This window comes from Balaenoptera ricei, chromosome 2 (genome assembly GCF_028023285.1).
Source record: "Balaenoptera ricei isolate mBalRic1 chromosome 2, mBalRic1.hap2, whole genome shotgun sequence".
Lineage (NCBI taxonomy): Eukaryota > Metazoa > Chordata > Mammalia > Artiodactyla > Balaenopteridae > Balaenoptera > Balaenoptera ricei.
Window position 1 is genome coordinate 109,526,671 of NC_082640.1, and position 24,822 is coordinate 109,551,492.

Sequence of the window (24,822 nt, forward strand, 5' to 3'; positions counted from 1 at the left end):
AAATTATATGCTACAGCAGAATCTAAAATGCATAACTCTGTGTGTGCATGTATGTGCCCGTGCACTTGTAACCGATTGAAAAGTAATACGTGTGGAGTGATTTAAAATGGGAACAAAAAGTTCTTCTTTTTTTTTTTTTTTTAAGAGGATTAGTCATTTTATTTTTATTTATTTATGGCTGTGTAGGGTCTTCGTTTCTGTGTGAGGGCTTTCTCTAGTTGTGGCAAGTTGGGGCCACTCTTCATCGCGGTGCGCGGGCCTTTCACTATCGCGGCCTCTCTTGCTGTGGAGCACAGGCTCCGGACGCACAGGCTCCAGACGCGCAGGCTCAGTAATTGTGGCTCACGGGCCCAGTTGCTCCGGGGCATGTGGAGTCCTTCTTTTTTGCATTAGTGCTTGAGAGTATTTTACAACCCCGTACAGTAATTAATGTTTATAATTACTCTGAATAAGAAATGGCTAAGCTTTGTTTTAGAAATCAGAAATGCTTATTTTGTTTAGGAATATTTTCACCAAAGTCTTAGAATAAGAATTTTGGCATCTTGAGGGGGAAATGCCAGTTACCTTGAAAACTGACTTATGTTGAATACCTTGTAAATTAAGTAACAAATCCTCTTTTTGATTGTTAAGTCTCTTAGTTTCCAGAAATCATTTGGTCCTGATGTGAGTTCATGTTAATTTCTCAGATACATTTATCTGTGAAGCTGCCCATCATATCATTTCATTTTAGAGCTGATACTTGTCAGATATTTTTATTTTTTACCCCACGAAATGCCTTAGATAAGGGAATATCCAGTGCTCTAATGGTGATAATTATATATGTCAATAACCTTTGAGGTCTTCCTACTTTGAAAGTTTAAGACTCATTCTCCAAAGCCACATTTGCTACATATGTTTGTAGTAGGTAGCACTGACCTACATTATAGGTAAATTTGTGAAGGATTCTCAAACTATAAATATAGATTTTCAAAAAGTTATAAATAATTAGGCTTTTTCAGGGAAGTGATATATTACAAAGAAGTGGTGGTAACTAATGAAATATTCTATGCCTTTTCATTCTTCCACAGCCAGTATCTTGAAAATTACCTCTGGATGAATTATTCTCCAGAAGTGTCCAGCAAAGCCTATTTAATGTCAATCTGCTGTATGGTGAATGAGAAGTTCAGAGAAAATGTCCCTGCATGGGAGGTAACAGATTTAAATTACTTCATAGCTTTCTTACTGTGCTCACTTAAGCTATTACAAAGTAGCAAACTTTTTACCAATAATAAATAATGTTTTTAGAACAGAACTTTATCCAATAATAAATGTTGAGAAAAAGAATGGATGTATGAAAAATAATATTAGATTTCTTTCGGTTTCAATACTTTCTTTAAACTAATTTACTGTGAATTGAAAAATTATGAATGTGGAGTTATTTTTCTGCTTTGAACTTAAAACAGAGTGGCATGAGTTATATAGACTTTTACATCAGATAAAGTAAAATTTATATTAAGTAGCACAATAGATAATGCTCAAATGAGATAATATTTTTCAGTGCCTTGTTTCACAGCAGGGGGTATATATTTGTAGTTTTATGTGAATAAAGTAGTGTTTCCAAAGTCGATACAGATATATTGTAATTTCAATTTTCTCTTTGTCTCTGATTTGTGATCTGTTTTCCCTTTTTGACATTTCTAATTGACTGTGCTACTGTAGCTACTGTAGTAGCACCTCTACTGTAGTAGAGGTCTCAGCTAGTAGAGGTCCAAAATCTTGGCTTTATTGTAATCTCAGCTAGTAGAGGTCCAAAATCTTGGCTTTCTTTGGCCACCGTGAAATGGTCAGCTCATCAAAAGAGTTTCTTTCCCTCCAGTCGTACTTTTTTAAATGAAGGAAAGGCATGGATACTTGTCATCTCTTTTGAGGGGATGGTCTCCAAAATGAAAAGGTGTTAACATTCTTTAAGATAAAACCATGGACACTTCACTCAAATATTCATTAAGTGACTATCATCGTATGGCAGATTAGAACCCAGAGTAAACTAAGGGCCTTGTCTTATTGAGAGATCTTAGGGATTTCTTGAAGTTGCTTCGAACTACCAAAGGAAGGGAGAGGGAAGCCAGAGAATGACTTGATCAGTTTGCATGTTATAAAGACCACTTTGGTGATTAGAGCTTGAACCAGAGAAAAGACAGTACAGATAAAGAGAAGAGGTTACACACAGATTTGGAAAGTAGAATTGATTGGACTTGATAACTGAAGTAGCTTTAGCAGGGAGAGGTATTATTTCCAATAACCTTCCAGGCTTGGGCAACTAAATGTAAAAGATGAGAGTGCCATTTACCAAGATAGGTAGAAGAGGGTTGAGGAATACTTTGGAGGGTACAAAATTATTGAATTGAGTTTTGGACTTACTGAGTTTAAATTGCTTTTGGAACATCTAGGTGAAATTGTCTAGTAGACAAAGGAATCTAAGGGTCTAGAGAAACCTGGACTGAAAATGTGTATTTAGAATCATTAGCATATGGTAGGTGAAGTAATGGGAGGGGGAAAAGAAGAATGAGGCTAGAACCCTAGGAACACTGCTCTGTAAAGTGACAAAGGAGGAGGAGCCTTCAGCACATTGAAAAGGGGTTGAGTGTTGGTAGGAGTCCTTTGGACTTGACAGCTGTAACAACTTCAGGGAGTGCTGTGGGTGGAAACCTGTTGTAGAGAAGTAAGTGAAAACAACTAGTGTAGGCCACACATTTGGAGCACATGCCTGTGAAAGAAGGGAGAGGTAACAGAAAGAAACTAGGTGGGGAGGTAGATCACAGAGAGGCTTGAATATATTTACATTATTTACCTTTTTTTTTTTAATGTTATATGTTAAGAGTAAAGAGACAATATAAAGGAAAGGCTGTCTTTGAGATTAGAGTGGGAAGACTTTAGTTTTTGCTAAAGATGTTGTTTCTTTTGTTTAAATTAGAAGAGTTAAAACACTTTAGATCTTTAATAAGAAAAGAAAGCCTAAGCTAATTACCAGCCTAATCCTTGAAGAAAAAAATAAAAGAATTGAAGCCATTATTTTATTAGCTGAACGTTTCTGCAACTCTCACATAGTCCTGCCAGAAACCTATATTTGACTTGCTACCGTTAATGAGAAAGCAAATAATCTTTTTGTAATTATTAGATATTGTTAATGGACTACTAAAAAGTCCACCAGTGTTTGCTTAAAGGAGAAAAAGAGGTGAGCAAGCCATTTCAAAATGAATTTTTATTTTTCTTTTCAGACTTTTAAGAAGAAGCCAGATGACTTCCCATTCTTTTTCAAGTGTATCTTGAAAGCGGCATTAGCTGAAACTGATGGTGAATTTTCACTCCATGAACAGACAGTCTTATTGCTTTTTCTTGATCATTGCTTCAATAGTTTGGTAATTTTACTTTATCTTTTGGGGAAACGTTCAAGTTTTCTTGTTCTTTTCAGTTGAATGTAGATGAGATTACCTCTGTAGCCAACTCTTCATAGTAGTGGGGAATGAGGGTAATACTAACAGCTTGATTTCAGCCCCTTCTCAGTAAAATCTTTTTATAAGATCTGTTTGCTTTTTAATAGATTTGGACTTGATCCCTCCTTTTTTCTATCTAGCCTCTAAGTAAAATGATAATAAGAACTGAAATTCTCCAAACGTAGAGCAGCAAATATGAACATGGAGTAATGAGATCTGTGTGTGTAAGCTATACACAAAATCATGGTTTCATTACTTCTCAGTCATACTTCATGCATAAGCTGGCAGGTCAGCAGGAGAGTTATGTTTTGAGTTGACTGTTTAAGGGTGGTTATGGATGATCTTTGAAAGTCTCTTGGGTTGTGTATGACACATTTTTCCTTCTTCATAGGATTATCTTCTAAAAAATAAATATTTACAGTAATTACTATTTTATTCGTGCTTCTCTACTGTGGTTATCTGAACGTATATACCTATTTATTTAAAGATAGGTGCTTCTGAATTGATAGTGCATTTAGACCCATACAGGAGAATGCATGGGGTTTTTTCTTACTCTGAAAACAGTGTTGGTAGATGGATGATTATTATCTGTTTCCATGTAGTACCTCACATGGATCTTGTAAAGACATAAGAAAAAGATTTATGATATGTCACTATTATCTCTGTAACATTTATTAAATTAAAAAAAGCAAATATAAATAGATGTGATTCCTAATCAGCAATTGAACAAAAACAACATTTAAGTAGTATTAGTAGTTTGGTGCTAGGTTTAATTAACTTAAAAGCTAGCTTATTATTGAAATACTTTATTTTTTTCAGCTTACCATCAGTTCTCATTATTTGAGGTAGCTATGCTCTATAAAGTAGCTGCGAACACTGAATTAGCTATAAGTGAACCATTGCTCTTGGGGAAAATACAGGGTTAGGTTCATGCAAGCCTCTGGTCACAACAAACTGATCAGCGTGTAACTTTGTTTTATGTGTTTCTGTTTAAAGTCACCTTATGTAATATATGTTGTTGATTCATTAACATTGAACTCATGGTCAACAGTGCTGTAACTTAGAACAAACCTTATCTAACACACATATTTCCTCTGTAAGGCACATCACAGCCTTCTGCCCAGGAACACTGGACGACACTTCAGTCCTGTGCTTGGGGCCATTTTAAATAGCAAAATCACCAACAAAAAACACAATAATGTGAAAAAGTAGCACTAAGTAGACCAAAAAAAGATGCTAGTGTATAATATGAGAGCTGAGGCAAGAAGACAGAGCATCACCTTGTCCATCCTCTGCTGGAAATGTGTGTGTTGGGCAGCTCACATTTTTCTCTGCTCTGTGCTGACAATGGATGACAGCAAAAGCATCGGGAATATTGAATTGGGGATTACAAATACATTTTTGCAAGTGGATGAATTCACAGATGTGGAACCTACAAATAACGAGGCTTGACTGTATCTTTTTTAAAAAATATTGAACTTCTTAATAATAAAATATCATTAATTTGAAAGTACGATGGCATGTTTTCCCCCCAGGACTTAAAAAGGCAGTACGTGCCTTATGTAAAGACTTAGGTTAAAGTACTGGTGTGTTTATAAACTTGGTTTCTTCATGCTTTAAACAGGAAGTAGACTTGATACGGAGTCAAGTACAACAGCTTATCTCCCTCCCAATGTGGATGGGCTTACAGCCTGTAAGTATTTAATTTCAGAAACTTACATATATTTATAAGTGGAACATGTGGTTTTAGACTGTGTAGCTTTAATATGGATATAAAATGGTAGCTAAAAATCCCCTTTCCTGCTTACAAAATTTGTCTAATTTACTATGCATTAACTTATCATAGATGTAGTTTTTTCAGTTTTAAAGTTTTTATATGTAAGCTAGTATATGTTTCACCTGATTTCATTATTGTAAGGTGAAATAAGGTAATATCTATTGCGCTCAGAGAGGAGTTAATTTAGTAAAATATTATTGCTCGTATATATGTCTTTGGATGAGACTAAATACAGACTTGAATTTTTTATTTTCCTTGATTGGAATGTACATACAGCTATAGGAGAAGATCAGAATTATGTTTAGTATTAGCAACTTCATTTTTTTCATCAAATTCTTGTTGGATAATATGTGCCAGTATCAAATTAACAGATCTTAGGGAATAAAGTTAAAACTATCAAATTTCAGTATAATACTGTATTCAGAATTCCATTTCCTGCTCGTGGGTGGTTTTGTAGATGCCCAGATATGCAAGCTCATTCATAGGTACCAGTTGAGGAAGGTGAAAACAGGCACGTATAAATAATTAATACTAAGTTAAAAATAGATAAGTACGGTAAGAAAGAATGTGGTGGTGTGGACATTTCCTTATTGTGATAGCTGTTTTATGTTCATTGTTTCAGACCCTTTTTTTGAACTTTAATGCTCCTAAATGTTAATGCTCATATTTTTCAAATTGAAGTCCTTAATTTTAGAAATAAGAAAAAAATTTATTATTGAGCTTAAAATCTTGACTAGAAAAGGCAGTTTCTTTTGTCTTATTTTTTTCTATTAACAAGTGTCCGAATTGAACAGTTCTTTAAAATATAGGTATTCGTTTCTTAGTTTTCAGATTTTGTCATGTTACTTTCTGGTTTTATCCCATTGCTCTATATTATATCCATACATTAGAAAACTACCTAATAGTTGATCTAGTCTTTATCCTTGTAAGCTTTGGGGTTACTGATGATTTAATGTCACATCACTCTTTCAGGCACGATTGGAATTAGAATTAAAAAAGACACCTAAACTAAGAAAATTCTGGAACTTGATTAAAAAGAATGATGAAAAGATGGATCCAGAAGCAAGAGAACAGTATGTTGCCAAAGCTTTGTTCCACGTTGGTTTCTTATGCTGGGTTGTGAGTCTTAGATGTTGCTGACTTGATTTGTCGTTTCCTTTACATACTGCTGAACCAAATAAATGATTAAGAAGCACTTAGACTGTCACAGGAATATTTTTCTCAGAGGTCCAAGGGAGAAGCCAAAACATCACCACATTTTTCTCCTTTCCCTTATCTCTGCTCCAGTCATAAGTGTATCACTGGGTCTTCCCCTTGCCTGTTGTCCATCATAGTCTCTGTCGTGGATGGTTCTCAATTTTCTCCACAATCTGCAGGCTGTCAGTCCAACTTATCTTTCTTTTTCTCACTCCTGCACTCTTAACAATGACTAATACACTCCATTTTATACAGTTCATTCATTCCATAAATATTGAGTGTTTATTATTTTGCTGAGTACTATTATAGGTATAGGGGTTGTGGCAGAGAAGAAAATGGAAAGTAATTCCTGCTCTTGTGGAGCTTACATTCTAGTTGGGGAAGGCAGCAAATAATAGATGAATTATATGGTATATTATATGGTGGTCCATGCTAAGGAGAAAAATAAATCAAGTATCACAATTAAGGAAGCAGATGAGGGTTGCAGGGTATTTTAATAGTAATTATTACCAATTGGATAAAAGGCTGGCAGCAAGCATTTATTTCATCAAACAAAGTGCTGTTAGGACACAGGGGAAGAATCTGTTTACTCATAAGAGATTTGTTCCTCTCTCTCTTTGAGGCTAGCTGATCTAACTGTGCTCTTGCCTTATTTACTCTCTGACTCTTCTAGCAGTGATCCTTTTTCTTTCTTCATCTTTAAGTGCTCTTTTCCACTCACTATTTTTTCCCTCTGCTTATATGCTTAGGACTCGCTTCCCTTGGGCCTATGATAACTTCTTCTGACTCTATTTTTTCCTCCACTTAGGAGAGTAGTCTGTATACACCTGTAGATAGTAATTGAAGTCATGAGTATGAGTGAGATTATGTAGTGAGTATGTAAACTGTGAAAAGAGGGTTGAGGACAAAAGGAAGTGAAGCTTGGAGTTGTGCTGGTGATTACTGAAAATGAGAAGAACTGAAAAAAGCTGGATATCAGAGAAACAAGTTTGGGAGTAAGGAAATGAGAGCTCTAAGGACAGGATATTAGGGTCAGAATAGGAATATCCTTTCTTTAACTTCGAACTCCAGTCTCATCTCTTCCATGGTATCTTTCTAACCAGTAGCCTCTTGATTGGGCTAATTACATGATATCTTTGCATTATTTGACTACTTCTAAAAAATTTAAACTCTCTCTTCCCGTTATCTCAATATGATTTAATTCCAAACCGATAGACTATTCATTGTTTTGTAAACATTCCTTCCCTAACTACCCTTTCCACTCTACTCCACTTAATTGAAGGGTAACCTTCTAAATGCTCTTCCACACCAACTACTTTAGGCCACAGTGCTTTCTTCTTCTGAACTCCTAAAACAGACTGTGTTTCTTATTGAAACATCAGTTCTTTTCATAATGATTAGACTATGTATAGTTGTTTAGAGTATAGGTTCTACAATCAGACTTAACTAGGTTTTACACTCACCTGCCGTGTAACTTTGGGCAAGTTACTGCACCTCCTTGAGCCTCAGTGTGAAATTAGGACAGTAGTACCTGTTTCGTAGGACTGTCGTCAGTATGAGATTATTTTGTATGATGTACTTAACACAGCTCACATCCTGGCACAGTAAGTGCTCAGTTAATGTCAGCCAGTTTTATTACTGCTGGCTTGTGCTATTAATTATATTTTATGACTTGTCATTTCAAGTATATTTTAGTCATTCTCCTTCTTTTTATTTCCACCAGGACTGGCATAATCATTTGTAGCCATCCAGTACCTGATGATTGTTTTTTGATTAGTTGGTACATAGTGCATCTTAAATTAGTAATGAGTAAAAAGTTGTTTTTTAAACTAACATTTAATTTTTATAAATTGTAATACTCTATTATGTTTAATAGTTTAAACATATTAAAGTATGTAATTGCTTATCTCATTTTAACTACATACTTAAATGTTAGATTTTTAATGTTTCAAGAGCAGACTGTAAATGAAATTTTGAAAACTTTCTAGTCCTGACCTTTAAAACACCAGTGAAAACTTTTACAGTAAGAAGATAGAGATGCTTTCTTGGCTGGTTTATTAGGCCAGTAATGAGGCTCTTCTTTTCTTCATGTAGTGCTGTATTTACATTCAAAGAAGAAGCTGTGTGTTTAAATTATGGTCCTGATTTCAGAGAGAAATGGAACATTTTGAACAGTGTAAGGAAGGCTGTTCAGCATTTAAATTTTACTTTTGAAATAATTATTTCTCAAAAATAATTTGGTCACTGTTTGTTATCTCTCTGACTTTAGAGCCTATCAAGAAAGAAGATTTCTTTCACAACTCATCCAGAAGTTTATCTCTGTGCTGAAATCAGTCCCACTTTCTGGTAACTATATTCCTCTTCTCAGCTCATTTGTGAAGTTACCATTTAGATGCCCATACAGTATTTACTAATCTTTAGTCTAAAAACTGCTCTCAGAATGATTTTAAATTATATTGACAAGGGGTTATGTCCTTCCCTTTTCAAATAAGTTACCAGTCTGAGTATTGTGGCTGCCTTAGAAATTCACGTAATTTAGGGGCACCAGCATGGTTATTAAAATGTTCATTTATTTATTTTTGGAGCTTGCTTACAAGCCACAGGTCCTGAACAAGGTTCTGGGACATGGTGAACAAGACAGTCACAGACCCTATCTACATGGCACTTACAATTTGCTGAGTAGTGTCTTCAAGCAGTATCAAATATTGTTAGGAGGGGAAGAGGAGAATTATTTTGAGATACGAGCTACAAGGTGAAATGGGAAGGATTTTCCTCCATTGTGGCCCCCATTTATTGATGAAACAAATATAAATATATGCTATGTAGAGTATAAATTTCAAAATATATCATGATTATACTGTATATAGATAGATGTGTGTGTGTGTGTGTGTGTGTGTGTGAGTGTGAGAAAGACCTATGTGCCAGGAAGAGCTAATTACATTATTCTGGGTTGGCAAGATCTTTATAAGGATTTATGTATGCTATGTATGATATGTCATTGGTTGTTAATATTTTATTTTCTAACTGGAATATAATCTAAGAACAATGCTGTAGGTGTACCATATTTATATGCAGCAGAGATTATAGCATATATATGAATCAGATTGTAGCTTTGTTTAAACTGAAATACAATTATTTACTTATAAATGTTGCCCCCCCCCCCCGCAAGTAATAGTTTACAACCGAAAATCACACCTGTAATTCAGTGACGAGTAGATACTAATGCTATAAATGCTAATTTATGGTACCTGATTTGGGGCATAATATCAATATTACTACATCAGTATAAAGAAAAAATTGTCGTATGCTTGTAATCTAAGTCACTTAATATTTGTGTATTTAAATCTTTCAGTTAAGAACCTTAAACCTGGAAAGAGGACTTAGATTTGGTTTCCTTGGCACAAATAGTAATAATGAGAACCAGTAATGTCTGTAACAATTAGGGTCATAAAAATTGATGTCATCTTGGGAATTCCTTTGTGGTCCAGTGTGTAGGACTCAGTGCTTTCACTGCCGTGGGCCTGGGTTTGATCCCTGGTCGGGGAGCTAAGATCCCACAAGCCACGCAGCGTGGCCAAAAAAAAAAAATTGATGTCACATAGAAATGTTTGAAAGTCAAGTAAATACAACAATATACGGCCTGCAGTAATTTTAATATCCTATAAACTACTAACTGTTGCCATTGTCATAATATATTGTCAGAAAACAAAATTTCTTAGATTGATCTTGAGCTTTAATCAAAATTTGTTAACTTTCTGGCAAAGGAACCAACAAGGTGATGAAAATAGTGTGCCAGTTCAGAGAGGGCATAAAAACAGATAAAATATATAGTTAGGAAACAGAAAACTAATTTATAAGAGAGTAAAAAAGATTGTGTGTAGTTTCATTTTACAGGGTCATTACAGACAACCTGTCCATATCAATTGTTATAAAGGAAATCTGTGTAGTATGGTCTGAGATGTCAGGACTGCTATCAGAAGAAAGGAAAAATACACAGTACACATAAAAAGCAAACAATACGGATATATTGGTGTCTGAAACTGAAATAACAGGGCCTCAGCTCTGAAGAATTATGCCTAGTAGGGCCAATTAGTGTAAAAATATGCTGTTTTATCCACCAGAACGCAGAAATTGAGTACCAAGCATCACGTTCTAATCTTAAACAGGCCATTGCCAGTAATTTTCTCAAGCAATAAATAAAAATACAAATACAGCTCTTGTTCACTTTTAAAATTTTGGACAAAATTATTTTCCCTTGACAGTAATAAGAACAAAAGATACAACAGAGGACTGATTTGAATGGATTTAATTTAAAAGTCGCTCCTTTAAATTCTTTAGTTTTAGTGGCTGTGTGACCTAGACTGTGTCTCAGAAAACCTGGATTCCAGTTCTCACCAGCCATTACTTTGTTCTATACTTTTATCAAGTCATTTTCATCTGGTCCTCAGTTTCTTACCTGGAAAATGAAGAGCTAGTACAGATGTTCTCCGAGGTCTTTTCCAGCTGTGAAATTCTATAGTTATGTTATTTTAGGGTTTGGATTATGGGCATGTGTTAGTCACAAAAGTATTCATATTTCTTTCTTCACATAAAGCCTTCTGTTTTCCTGTATGCTACAAGTAAAAAAGTGGATTTATTTAAGCATTTGTAGGATGCCTTCTACAGGTCTAGCACTGGTTTATTCGCTGCTGGGAGTCCTTAGCCTAGGGACCCTGAAATTATCTCCTTTTCAATTGAAACAGTCTTGTCAGGATGGTTTCAGCTGGTAAAATAGCAGAACATTTTCTGACATTAGAAAAAAAAAAGACATTTGTATTCTGAAAGCATGTCATGTCACAAGGTTGTAATTCTTTTAAAAACAAAAATGTTTTTAAAAATAGTACATTAATGCTCGTGAATAACACAAGATAGTGATTTTAAAAATATTTTATTGTTCTATGCGTCATTGACATTTTAATGTCAAAGTTAATACATGTACAGTGAAAAAAAGTCACAAAAATTGTCCCTTTAATTAGTTTGTTTTGTATCTTCCCCACCCATTTTCTGTGCATTCTAAAGATAGATATGTATATATATATCTCTTTGTGTGTATACAGGTACACATACATGTATGTGTTTATGCATATGAAAGAAGTTCTAGATGTTTAGTATGTGAAGAAAATAAGGAAAGTAGGTCAATAACTGTGATAAAACTGCCTTTCTAGTTTTTCTATTCAAGTTTTTTCAAAATCTAATCATTTGGTACAGATTTTTAAAAATTAACACTTTAAAAATATTTTTGCAGGTCTGATTTTTAAAATGTGTCTCTCATTTAAGCTACATTTTTCATTTTCTCATATTTATAGAGCTTACTGTAAGGGTAAGCCCTGCCCTTTTTGAAATATATGTGAGGTCTGTGCTCTGAACCATAGTTAGTCCAATCCTGATGAATGAGACAAATAACCTTGTTTAAATAACTAAATAACTGCCAATTTTAAGATATAGTACCATAGAACGCCCTAAGTAAGAAAGTTTTAACATGTTTTCTCTGTTATGTCTAGAACCTGTCACTATGGACAAAGTTCATTACTGTGAAAGATTTATTGAACTTATGATTGATCTAGAGGTAAGAAGTGTACAGTGACTTTTCTGTTACATTATCATTAAGGAGGCTAGGATTAAGCCTATGACTATATATGAAATATTTCTTTATCACCTCAAACTGGCCTTAGTTTGTTTGTACCTATTTCAAAATGTCTTATAGAGAAGAAAGTCAAAAGTGATTGACCCTTGAAGTTTTCAGATGACTGTCAAATGGCTGCATTTGTATAAAAAACATTATTTAGTATAGTTATTAAACATGAGTCCGGCAATGGCAATTTATTTTGTGTCACAGTTAATACCCCTACGTAGAGTTTTAAAAAGGGCTGAAGTTATAGATTTATGGCCATCTCTTTAATAATCTCACTTTTCTAAATGTGCCTAATTTTATTGATGAAGAAAGATACAGCTGCTTGCTATAGTCAATTTTTTAAATTAAGATTTTTAAAAAAGATTTCATGCTACTAGGTGCAAGATTTGGATACAAAGTTCAGATGCAGAGTTTGTATAGTTCAGATTGAATTCATTTCCTTTCCTTTCCTCTCCTTCTTTAATGCAGGAAATTGAAAGAAAATCCTTTCTGTTCATTCCTTATCAGGAGAGCTAGGGTGGTTTCTAGACATGAGGATTAGAGTATTGGACTATATCAGTCATTCATGAGATCCTCATTGAGATTCCAGCTCTGCCAGTAACTGTAATCTCTGAGGATCTCAGTAACCTCTCCTTTAACATGAGGGTATTTGACTAGATTAGTGGTTTCCCAACTGTGATTGTCATAGTTTCTCAGTATTGTCTTTCTGACTGTCATAGGATGATATGGGAAGAGGAAACTGAGAAAGGAATCTCCATTTAGGGTTTTCCACTCCCTTTTCCCCATTTTTAAACCTGCACACAATACATATTGGGATTTCATATAGGATTTTGTTTGAAAACTAGTGGCCAGGATATCTGAGATTTCTTCCAGTGCTGGATTTTATTTAGAAACATTACCACTGAATTTATTTGCAGCATGGACCAGACCCTTTGCTTTGTGCAGAGTGTCTTTTGGGGGGCTGAGGGTACTTTGTATGTGACTAACACTTCTGCGCCATGTATCAGTAGACTTCACCTGTAGCTGGGAGAGCATGCAGACTTATTGCTGTGGTGATTATTTTCTCTAGGCCCTACTCCCCACAAGACGCTGGTTTAATACCATCCTGGATGACTCCCATCTTTTGGTTCACTGTTACCTTTCCAGTCTTGTTCGTAGAGAAGAGGATGGCCATCTTTTTTCCCAGGTGAGCACTGGTGGATCTGAACATACTTATTGTTTTCATTTCTAAGTCAATCTTTGCTTTCTTTGCCATGCACCTGGGAGTACTGGGGCATGGTGCAACGTATATTTTGCTAAATATTGAATTGAATGATGTAAATTCCTAATGAGTCATTTTAAAGTAAAACCAAGTCTTAATATACAAAATGGATGCCTTCTTGTATAGGTGGCCTATACTAATTTTATATTATAACCTTTTTTTCTTTTCTGAATATTCATTTTATTAATGTAAACAGTAAAACAATTAAGCATTATTAAATTTGAGGGGAATAGGTAATTCAAATAAACGTTTTGTTAATCATATGTGATTTTATTATTGGACTAAATTATGTGTGATGTAGTCCCATATACTCATGTATATTTTGATTCTATGTTAGTAACCACTGTGGACTATAATAGATGATAAGCATTAATTTCGAGTGAACTATGCCCTAATATCATGGCTCTCTTTGCATAAGACAATGGTGACAGAGGCAGTTGATAGTGTGGAAGTACATATACACTTAGACTGCTGCCTTGAGTTGGAAGGCAAGTGAACTTTGTTTACTGCCTTGGGTAGGAAGACACACTATTAAGGTTTCCCATTTCCTGTAATGTCATCCAGAAGAAAAGTCTTCTAACAAACATCTAACACTCGCCTTTCAGTGAGATCACAGCTGGAGATAAAATTTTCGTGTGTGTATTTGCGCACTGTCCTAAGAATCCTTTTATCTTGTATCTGTGAGCATTCCTTTTTTTTCCTATTCTCTTATTAAATTTTACCCAGTGATTTGTTGCATATATTAAAATACATTAAAATCCTAATATGTGGGGGGTGAGGGATAAATTGGGAGATTGGGATTGACATATAGACACTACTATATATAAAATAGATAACTAATAAGAACCTACTATATAGCACAGAGAACTCTACTCAATACTCTGTAATGACCTGTATGGAAAAAGAATCTAAAAAGAGTGAGTATATGTATATGTATAACTGATTCACTTTGCTGTACAGCAGAAACTAGCACAACATTGATAATCAACTATACTCCAATAAAAATTAATTTAAAAAATCCTAATATCTGATCTGCCATAGATTAGAATTAAGAATAATAAAAATTTGGAGCAAATGGAGCCCCAAATTCTGTTGATTCTGTTGATACTGCCAGCACAGGGGGAAAGCAGGCCTTCTTAAAGCACCAGGAACTAAGCCAGAGAAACCTTGATGGCCATGGAGACCGAAGAGAGGAATGAATAACTTAGCTTTTCCCACCTTGCTGTTTTTTCTAATAGAAGCATAGAGAAGAGTATCTCTAATTGTGAATTGCAAAACCCTCGTCAGAAAATTTTAAGTGGCATAAGACCTCAGGAATTCCCTCTAATGGTATAGTTCTATGTAGATAGATTTTTTTTTTCCATTAAAATGATTGACTTCCTTTGATTAGTTCCTTAATGTCTCTTTAGTATTGGGATTGCAGTTGAAGTTCTTTCCTGTAGAAGTAGACCATGTGTATGAAATAGACTTAACAGTTTGTTCACAAGGCATATACTTTATGCTCACATAAATAAAACACGTTTGTATATGTGCTGAAATGTTTGTTGCAATGTTTACATTCCAAAGCTTTTCAGTACCTCTAAGAAGGTATGTGGACTTGTTTATTATTTTTAATACTGTCTATTTTTGCTTTCTTGTTCTCATGTTTACACAGTTTATTAATTTAAATGTATCCTTTCAGCTTTTGGACATGCTTAAGTTCTATACTGGTTTTGAGATTAATGATCAGACTGGAAACGCTCTGACAGAGAATGAGATGACTACGATTCACTATGATAGAATTACTTCTCTACAGGTAATTGAAATGCATTATAGCCTTTGCGTCTGCTGCATGAAGTTGAGTCATAAATAATTTAGGTTTTATATAGTACAAATAGGAAAGATACTAATTTAATAGTGTGTTCATCTTGAATTTTTAAAATATTGCTAATTCTGATGGATTCATGAAAAAGAATGCTTTCTTTTATAGTTCTCAATCTTGAGAATCAGTATATTGATATTTGACACTCAAAAAATATTAGTTACTGGGCCAGTTTAGTGTGTTGAAGTATCAGTTTTATTTTATGAAAGAGTATTTCAACTTGACAAAGTATGTGTAAGTGCTTTGTACATTTTAAAGATAAACACATGTAATGGGACTGAAATTTACAAATGCAGCTCAGGTATGCCCCAAAAGTACCTTTGTTTCTATTACTGAGCTCATTTTGCTCTTGAACTCAGTTTTGTCTGGTGGCAGCTTTTATTTCTCAATTTAAAGGAATTCAGTTCTTTACATTTTAAAGAGTCTTTTTTTGGGTAAAGACTCAGCCAAACTTAAGTTCAAATTGTCTTTCATAATCAGCTCAGACATCTTTTCCTGCTTTTCTCAGAACATTAGTGTTTTTGTCCTTCTGCCTCTGCCCTTGAAGTGACCACAGCGGGTGTGGTGTGTGGCTGTTCTCATGGCCACCAGCAAGGCACAGTGACTGCTGCCTCGGAGCTGGGTTGTCAGCCTACTGACAAGGCCCCAGCCCTTGTTCTTGATGGTGCTGGAGTCCCCCTGGGAGCGGACTCGCCTTCGTTTCCCAGCTCAGGCAGCTCACTTTCAGGCTTGGTTTCAGGGTCATTTTGCCATTGCCTGTAGTTGTTTCACGGCAGGCTCATCGATAACCTTGGCAACCTTCTGTGTCATCCAGTACAGAGCACATGAAAACTTGTGGATCTTCCCTGTGCCACGTGAGCATTGTGGAAGACTAAGAATGTTCTTTCACACACACTTAATCAAGTCAGCATCATGCTGCTCTTTCTGTTTTCTTGCAGCTTACCCCACGTTGGTTGGAGGTGTTACCCTGCGAGGTTCTCTCTTTCCAGAGTTCCAAAGTAAAGCAGGGCACAAGCATACTATGCTGTAGGCCTCTCCTTTGAGATACCTCTTCATTGGGAGTTGCCCTTGAGACTTTCTTATAGTTTTGTTAGGCCAGTTCTTGATCATAAAGTGTTTTGTTTTGTTCTTTCTCTTCTCCTGTCAGTGAAGCTGGACTTCCTGGCTATTTTCTTGTATATTCAAAATACAGTTTTAGAAATCAAAAACTGAACATTGATTCTTTGTACTCTCCGGCTAGAACAGCTCTGGGTTTTTTCCCCATTGTATCTAATGCTTTTGAATAAGGCAGAGGTCACATATGAGAAGCATATAAGAAGGAGAATTGCATTAATTAAAAAAAAATTTTTTTCCATTATGCAGTATATAAGTTGTAATTTATTATATTAATATGTAGGCATTAATTAATTAAGTCTGTTATTTTCTAGAGAGCTGCTTTTGCACATTTCCCTGAACTCTATGATTTTGCCCTCTCAAATGTTGCAGAAGTAGATACTCGGGAATCCTTGATCAAGTTTTTTGGACCTCTTAGGTAAGGCAATATGAAAGGACAACTGAATTTTAATTTTCTTTTTTGGTTTTAGTTATTTTTGCACTACTTTAGGTGATGTTACTTGTTGCACTACTGTTTATTGACAACTAGAACTAGTGCTTCTCTCTAGCATTTGTTATCTTTGAGTCACTTAAATATAATTATACATCTTCTCTTTATTTTGGTAAAATTTTTATTTTTTGTAACATATATTTTTCCTAGATCTTAAATTTTTTTAGAGTAGAATATAAGCTGGTATCCCATCAGTCGTAAATAACATACAACAGAAACCAGTAAATATTCATCCTATGTGATGTTAGAGGTTAGGCATAAGAAAATTTTTGCATGTTTAAAATTTATTAAATTGTAATGTTCTCTGGCATCTCTGTGAGTATACTTTTTTGAAAATAGCAATAATAGCATACATTTATTTACTTTGTGATAGGTACTCTACTAGTATGTAAATAATTAAATCCTCAAAATATTCATGTGAGAGGAGTAGGTACCATTTTACATATAAGGTAGCTGAGGCACAGAAGAGTTGAGTACTTTGACTAAGTCACACAGCAAGTAAGTGGCAAAGATAGGATTTTTTTTTTTTAATATAAATTTATTTATTTATTTATTTTATTTTATCTTTGGCTTCGTTGGGGCTTCCTTGCTGCGCGCGGGCTTTCTCTAGTTGCGGCGAGTGAGGGCTACTCTTCATTGCAGTGCATAGGCTTCTCATTGCGGTGGCTTCTCATCGCGGAGCACGGGCTCTAGGCGCATGGGCTTCAGTAGTTGTGCCACACGGGCTCAGTAGCTGTGGCTCACGGGCTCTAGAGCGCAGGCTCAGTATTTGTGGTGCCCGGGCTTAGTTGCTCTGCGGCATGTGGGATCTTCCCGGACCAGGGCTGGAACCCGTGTCCCCTGCATTGGCAGGTGGGTTCTTAAGCACTGCGCCAACAGGGAAGCCCCAAAGATAGGATTTGAACCTAGGTAGTCTGACTTCTGAGCCCTAATTATTTTTTTTTTTGAGGTATAATTGACATAAAACATTATATTAGTTTCAGGTGTATAACACAATGATTTAATATTTGTGTTTATTGTGAAATTGATCACCACGAGTCTAGGTAGCATTTATCTCCATATATATAGAACTTTTTTGGTCTTGTGGTGAGAACGTCTAAGATCTACTTTCTTTGCAACTTGCAAATATGCAATACACTGTTACTAATTATAGTCACCATGCTGTACAATTACATACCCATGACTTACTTATTTTATAACTGGAAGTTTGTACATTTTGATCTCCTTTACCATTTCACCCACCTTTGCCTCGGGCAACCACCAATCTGTTCCCTGTTTCTGTAAGCTTGGTTTTTTGGGGGGGGGGGTTTGTTTTAAAATTCCACATATAAGTGACTCATTAAATTCCACATATAAGTGACCCATACAGTATTTGTCTTTCTCTTTCTGACTTATTTCACTTAGCATAATGGCCTTAGGGTCCATCCATGTTGTTGCAAATGGCAAGATTTCATTCTTTTTTATTCTGAGCCCTAACTTTTGACGACTGTGCTCTGTTATCTCCTCATTTTCCTTAACTCTGGGGAGAATTTATGTGTAGTTAATTGGCTATTTAAACTGAAACGAACTGAGATTGGTTTGGTCATTCATTTTCATATGAGGATATGTAATAACTTATAATAATACACAGGTCTACTTCCTTCTTTTAAATAACGGCATTGAGTTCTGTTGAACAGGTCTACCATACTATTTTTTAATCACTCGCCTGTTGACGGATCTTTAATTTTTAAATTTTTGACTATAACAAACAATTAGACAATGAACATTCTTTTTACTTCTATTTTAAAAATTTTAGTACTGATTCCCAGAAGCAGAATGGCTGATTCAAAGGGGTTATGTGTTTAAATTTTGTTACATATTGCTAAATTATCTTCCCAAAAAATGCCAATTATACACTTAACATCAATAGTGTATGAGGATTTATTTCTCTCCCTTCCAACACTAGGTAAATTCATTTTTCATTTTTGCCAATCCAAGGACAAAAAAATTCTCATTGTTTTACTTGCATTCTGTGATTATATGTTACTTTCTGGTTGTCATCCTTTGCTATTTTGTATTCCATTGTTTGTCATTTTATTGATTTTTTTAAATAAGGAACCTTTATTCTGGATATTAATATTTTGTCTAGTTCTGTTGCAATTATTTTGTCTCAGTTTCTCCCTTTTAAACTTTGTTTATGGTATATTTTGTTATTACAGATGTTTTAAATTTTTAATCACATCTTTCAATCTTCTTTTTAATAACAATAACATGTTTTATTTAGAAGGCCTTCTTCACCAAAAGATTACAAAAATATTATATTTTTAAAGCACTTTCGTAGATTTTTTTTCTTACATTTAATTTAATAGCTGTATAGTCTGTCCAGGAAATTTATTTTTGTCCATAGAGCTCCTTTATACTCTTGCAAATCATTGAGGATCACAGAGAACTTTTTAAATGTGGATTATAGCCATTATATTTACTACATTAGAAATTAAAAGTAGAGGAATTTTAAATATTTAATTTATTTTAAAAATCAAGTAAAATCCATTGTATATTTCATACATATTGTTAATGAAAAATATATACTCCAAAATGAAAATAGATACATAGTGAGAAGAGCAGCATTGTTTTACAGTTTTGCAAATCTTTTTAATGTCTGGCTTAATGAAAGACAGTTGGATTTGCAGATCTACTGTTGGTTTCAGTTTGTTGTAAGATGTTATTTTGCCTGAAGTAAATGAAGAAAATCCACTCTTACACAGAGGGAAGTTTATTTTAAAATCTTTTTCAAGTAATTAGGAATATTATTCTTTGATACATATCAAAACTTGACAGTTGGTAGATTTCTTGAAAGTTAGTTTCATTGTGGTATCTGAAACCATGTTAAGGAAGTCTGTGCAATTAAAGTGAATTGACTTTAAAAATGGAGAGGTACACCTTGTTCATGGATGAGAGGACTCAGTTAAGGTGTGGATTCTGCCCAAATTGATCTATAGATATAATTCAGTTCCAGTCAGAGTCCCAGCAGGATATTTTATAGAAACTGACGAGCTTATTCTAAAACTCATATGGAAAGGCAAAGGAACTAGAATAGTCAAAACCATTTTGAAAAAGAACAAAATTGGAGGATTTCCACTACCTAATTTCAAGACTTACTATATAAAGTTAAAGTCATCAAGACATTGTGGTATTGAAAACAGGGTAGACATTATAGATCACTGGAACAGGGTCGAGTTCAGAAATAGACCACACATATACATATGGTTAGTTGGGTTTTGACTAAGGTGCCAAGGCAACTCTGGAAAAGAGATAATTTCAGCAGTGGTACCGGAACAATTGGACAGCCATATGCAAAGTATGAAACTTGACCCATTCCTCACATCTTATACAAAAATTAACTCAAAATGAATCATAGACCTAAATATCAAAATGAAAACTTAGGAAATATAGGAGAAAATCTTAGTGATTGTGCTTTGTGCAAAGATTTCTGTAGACACCAGGGCACAGTCTTTAAAGGAAACAACTGATAAATTGGACTTCATCAAAATTAAAAATTTCTATTTGAAAGACATTGTTAAGAGAATGAAAGACAAGCCCCAAACTGGGAGAAAATATTGGCTAAATACATATCTGATGATGGACTGGTATCTGGAAGTCTCAGAACTCAATTATAAGAAAACAACTTAGTAAAAAAATGGCTATAGATTTGAACAGATACTTCACCAAAGAAGATATATAGATTTCAATAAGCCTATAGAAAGATGCCTAACATCATTAGTCATTAGGAAAAGCAAATTTAAATCATAATGAGATATCATTATGTACCTATTAGAATTGTTTATAAAAACAACAGTATATTAACTCTTGACCGGGATATGGAGCAACTGGAATTCTCATACATTGCTGATGAGAATTCAAAATGGTAGTGCCACTTTGGAAAGATTTGATAGTTTCTTGCACAAACATGCGCTTACTGTGCGATCTAGTGTTCTCACAGACATACCCAAGAGAAATGAAAACTTACATTCACAGAAAAATCTGTACAGAAATATATATAGTGGCTTTATTTATAGTTGTCAAAAACTGGAATATGTAAATATGCTTCAGCTGGTGAGTAAACAAACACATTGTGAAATATCCATATAATGGAATATTACTCAGCAATAAAAAGGAACCAACTACAGATACACACAACAGTGTGGGTAAATCTCAAATGTATTATGCTGAGTGAAAGCAGCCAGCGTCAAAAGGCTACATAACGTATGATTCCATTTATTTGACCTTCTGGAAAAAGCAAATTTATAGAGATTGAAGACACATTAGTGGTTACCAGGGACAGGGATAGAGAGTTTGAGGGGCTTTGGGGGGTAATGAAACTGTATTTGAGTGGTTGAAAGCTGTCAGGTAAGTAGTGGCAAATGCAAGTTTTTCAAATTTTCAGTTTTTCACTCTGAAATTCAAATTTTATCTTTGGCAACATATACTGTCCATTATTTTCCTTAAGGTTAGGTTTATTTTGTTCAGATTTTTTGCTATTATTCAAGTCTGAATAACTAGTTTGTCAGTCGTTCTGACAGACGTTCTTTTTACACAAGTAAAAATTGTGTGCAAAATGTGTACTTCCCACTCTGTCACACAGATTTTTTAAAAAACAGATACTCAAGTCCAAATTTAATAACCTTAATAATTTTTTACTGTTTCATCAAGGACATTTTTAAACAAAACTGGCGGGGTTTTTTTGTTTGTTTTAATAACTGTGTGTCACAGTGAGGAATGCTGTGACCACTTATTGTACTGGTTGGTGCCACTGCCTTGATCCATGCCACCAGTTTTACCCATTATCGCACTGTCACTGTATATGTAAAGACAGTGAGAAAAAAACTTAATAATGTCTTGGTATTAATATGAAAAAGTATTGTCCTTGTAGCTTCCCTGAAACAATCTTGGGGACCATGTGAGGTTTGCAGAAGACACTTTTGAGAATCCTGTATTAGGGGTTTAACTCTTTGCTGATTTCATATATTTGTTGCTTGTGTCATAGGATTATATTTTCTACGTAAAAATTTTTAAGCCATCTGTAAAATTATGTTTCAAAAATGCATTAAGTTGTAATAAAATATTCTGATCTGAATATTCTTTATTCTGCAGTTCAAATACACTCCACCAGGTGGCATCATACCTCTGCTTGTTACCAACTCTTCCTAAAGGTGAAGACACAACTTCTGATAAAGAATTTCTTCTAGAATTGTTGGTAAATATTAATGTTCTTTGAATTTTGCATGTGGTTTTCCCTACTTTTTTGAATCATTCTTAAAGATGTAGGTTGGTACAGATTTTTTTGGGGGCTAAAAAATTGGTAGGTAATGCCTACTTGTTTGGGAACTATATCATCTTTTGATTTTGTCAGATTTCTTTTTCATCTCTTAGATTTCTTTTTTCAAGTCTCTTACCTCTTAAAACTGCTTTATAGCATGGATTTGTTCCATGCAAATATTTACGAGCAACATCTGTGTCAGGCACTGGATTCAAGCACTGGGGATACAGAGATGGCCGACACTGTTCCTGCCTTTAAGAGATCACAGTTATACCTACACACACACATACACACACAGATAATACGTATATATTCATATTTATTTATCTGTTTATTTTTAAGTTATTATTTAAATATAGTACCTTGAATATTAAGCCATACCTTTATCACTAGCGAGCTCAGGAATGTTTAAAACTAGAAAAAGTTATTACTGACTTAGTGGTTTAAGAATTCTAAGGGATTTCTCAATCATTTTGGGAAATGAGTATTAGTTTGAGCATCAACTCTTAAACTAATACTTTTTTGTGTGAGGTTTTATTTTTTTTAGTACAGTTTCAGGTTCATAGCAAAACTGAGGGGAAGGGATAAACTTTATTTTTTAAACTTCCGTGAGATATTTCATAAAGTGGATGAGTATTTAACCATACGCCACTAAGAATATCTAGGTTGTTTGCATGCTCACTAGTACAAATAATGATGCAGTCCTAATACATGCCTCTTTGTGCCCATATGTGGACATTTAGGAGAGGTACCCAGAAGTGAAATTATTTGATGTGCTTATTTAAAAGATAAAAGATGCAGCCAAACTGTCCTCCAAAAGCTGTATGTTCCCATCAACAGTGTATTAAAGTATGTCTCCTTAAGCTTTTATCGGCATTGGACGCTATCAGTCGCCTCAGTTTTGCCAGTCTCATGGGTTAACAAAAAAAACTTGTTTCAATTTTTTGTTTGCTGACTGCTATAAGGTTGAGTTGTCTTTTATATGTTTCAGACATTTTTTATACCTATACAAATGTACACTGCATGGATTTGTAAATACATTTTTTTTACACATATGGAACAATAACGGGCACATGTTTTTGTAACATATTTCAAGCTAATACTTCTAATACAGGGTATAAAATACAGTTCCTTACTGTAGAGAGGAAGATAATATGCTTATTTTGGGGTAGTAACAGGAAACTATTTGTAGCAGGTGTTTTAAGCCTGGTGACAGGTGTTTAAGTGCCATTTGGAGAGAAATCCTTGGGAAGGGTTTTAAATTAACTCAAGTACAGAAAATACTTTTTTATCGATATATTTACTTGCATGAAATGTATGTCTTGGGTCACTATCTTTCCCTTCCTTCTTACAAATCACTTTTTGTTGTCTCTGACTACAAGTGCTTTCTAAAAATTCCTTGTCCTGTTTTCTGATAATGTTAAAATCTTCTCTGGTAAGTCAGGTTTTGGAGATTAATAATAAATCCTTACTATAGAAAGAAATGAGGACTTTTCCAGGAACCTTTCTAATGGAAAATAGGTTTGAGTATAAAGTTGATCCTATCTATGCTTTTTAGGGTCTTATAGCTAAGATTTCATCCTTAAAATTTAAATAGTTATGTGAAAAGAAAGCAGTTTTAAAAATTTATAGTGCTACAGCATTATCTTTCATTTCCTCCCCCTCTTAAAGGATTTTTTCAGGCTTTGGATTCTTCTAATATCCAACCAAATATGATTAAAAAATTCAACTATGCATATTGTTTAGATGATATCACACTGTCTTCTTTCCTAAAACAATGCTATCTCTACTGAAAAGAATGTGACACATTTTTCAAATATATCATTATTTTAGCATCTCTTAATTAGGTAACTAACTTATTTCTGTATATGAGATAGATCACTGTAGTATTAACAATGGAGGGGTACATAGAGAACATCAAGTACAACTCTCTCGTTTTACAAAGAAGACTGAGGCCAAGTTATTAATAAACTTATACCAGATTATTTAGCTAGTTAGTATAAGAATGAAAACTGTAACCTAAGACTTAGGGCTCCCATTTTTTTTCTTACATTGGTGAATGCTGTGTTGCTGTGGGTTTTAAGGTCTTGGCATGTGCCAGACACTTTGACATTATTTTACAATATTCCACTTCATTTTCATAAGAAACCTAAGAAGGGAGTGGCATTTTAATCTGCTTTACTGAAAAGGAAACTAAAATCAGGGAGGTTGCAGTAACTTGCCCAGCTTTCACGTAGCCCATAAGTAGAGGTGCTAGGAGTTGAACTCAGATCTGTCTGATTCCAAAGTCCATCACAATCAGTACCTCTTTCTTCTTTGATTTGTGGAGAACATGAAAAAAGGAAAAAAAAAATCTCTTCTTAAGTGGTACAATAACTCAAAGACATGAAACTTCTCATTCCATACTTTGTGTTGAATTTCTCCATAAATTATTTTGATTGAAAAAAGATGCTTCTAACTTTCTTTCTAAACCTGTTTCCTTTAGGTATCGCGTCATGAGCGTCGAATTTCTCAGATTCAGCAGTTGAACCAGATGCCTTTGTATCCAACCGAGAAAATCATATGGGATGAAAATATTGTCCCAACTGAGTACTACTCTGGGGAAGGTATGGTAACGAAGTACAGTATTCAGATGTAACATGAAACTTAGTTTAGAATTCATCATATATAACTGAACATACTCCTA

The 24,822-nt window shown here is 34.4% G+C and overlaps 1 protein-coding gene across 4 annotated transcripts in view; it reads left to right on the top strand.

The window, feature by feature from the left end:
• The window catches only part of AQR (aquarius intron-binding spliceosomal factor), a 111,752-nt gene that overhangs the window by 13,940 nt on the left and 72,990 nt on the right, over positions 1-24,822 (top strand). For 3 of the 4 annotated variants that reach the window (XM_059913684.1, XM_059913683.1, XM_059913685.1), the window contains exons 5-15: positions 1,068-1,188; positions 3,255-3,395; positions 5,095-5,163; positions 6,220-6,320; positions 8,714-8,790; positions 11,985-12,049; positions 13,185-13,301; positions 15,058-15,171; positions 16,665-16,768; positions 21,971-22,073; positions 24,622-24,742. In XM_059913684.1, the coding sequence (XP_059769667.1) occupies positions 1,068-1,188; positions 3,255-3,395; positions 5,095-5,163; positions 6,220-6,320; positions 8,714-8,790; positions 11,985-12,049; positions 13,185-13,301; positions 15,058-15,171; positions 16,665-16,768; positions 21,971-22,073; positions 24,622-24,742 (1,133 nt within the window). Of the gene's footprint in view, positions 1-1,067; positions 1,189-3,254; positions 3,396-5,094; positions 5,164-6,219; positions 6,321-8,575; positions 8,621-8,713; positions 8,791-11,984; positions 12,050-13,184; positions 13,302-15,057; positions 15,172-16,664; positions 16,769-21,970; positions 22,074-24,621; positions 24,743-24,822 lie in introns of those variants that run through there. The other variant, XM_059913686.1, reaches the window with a different exon arrangement.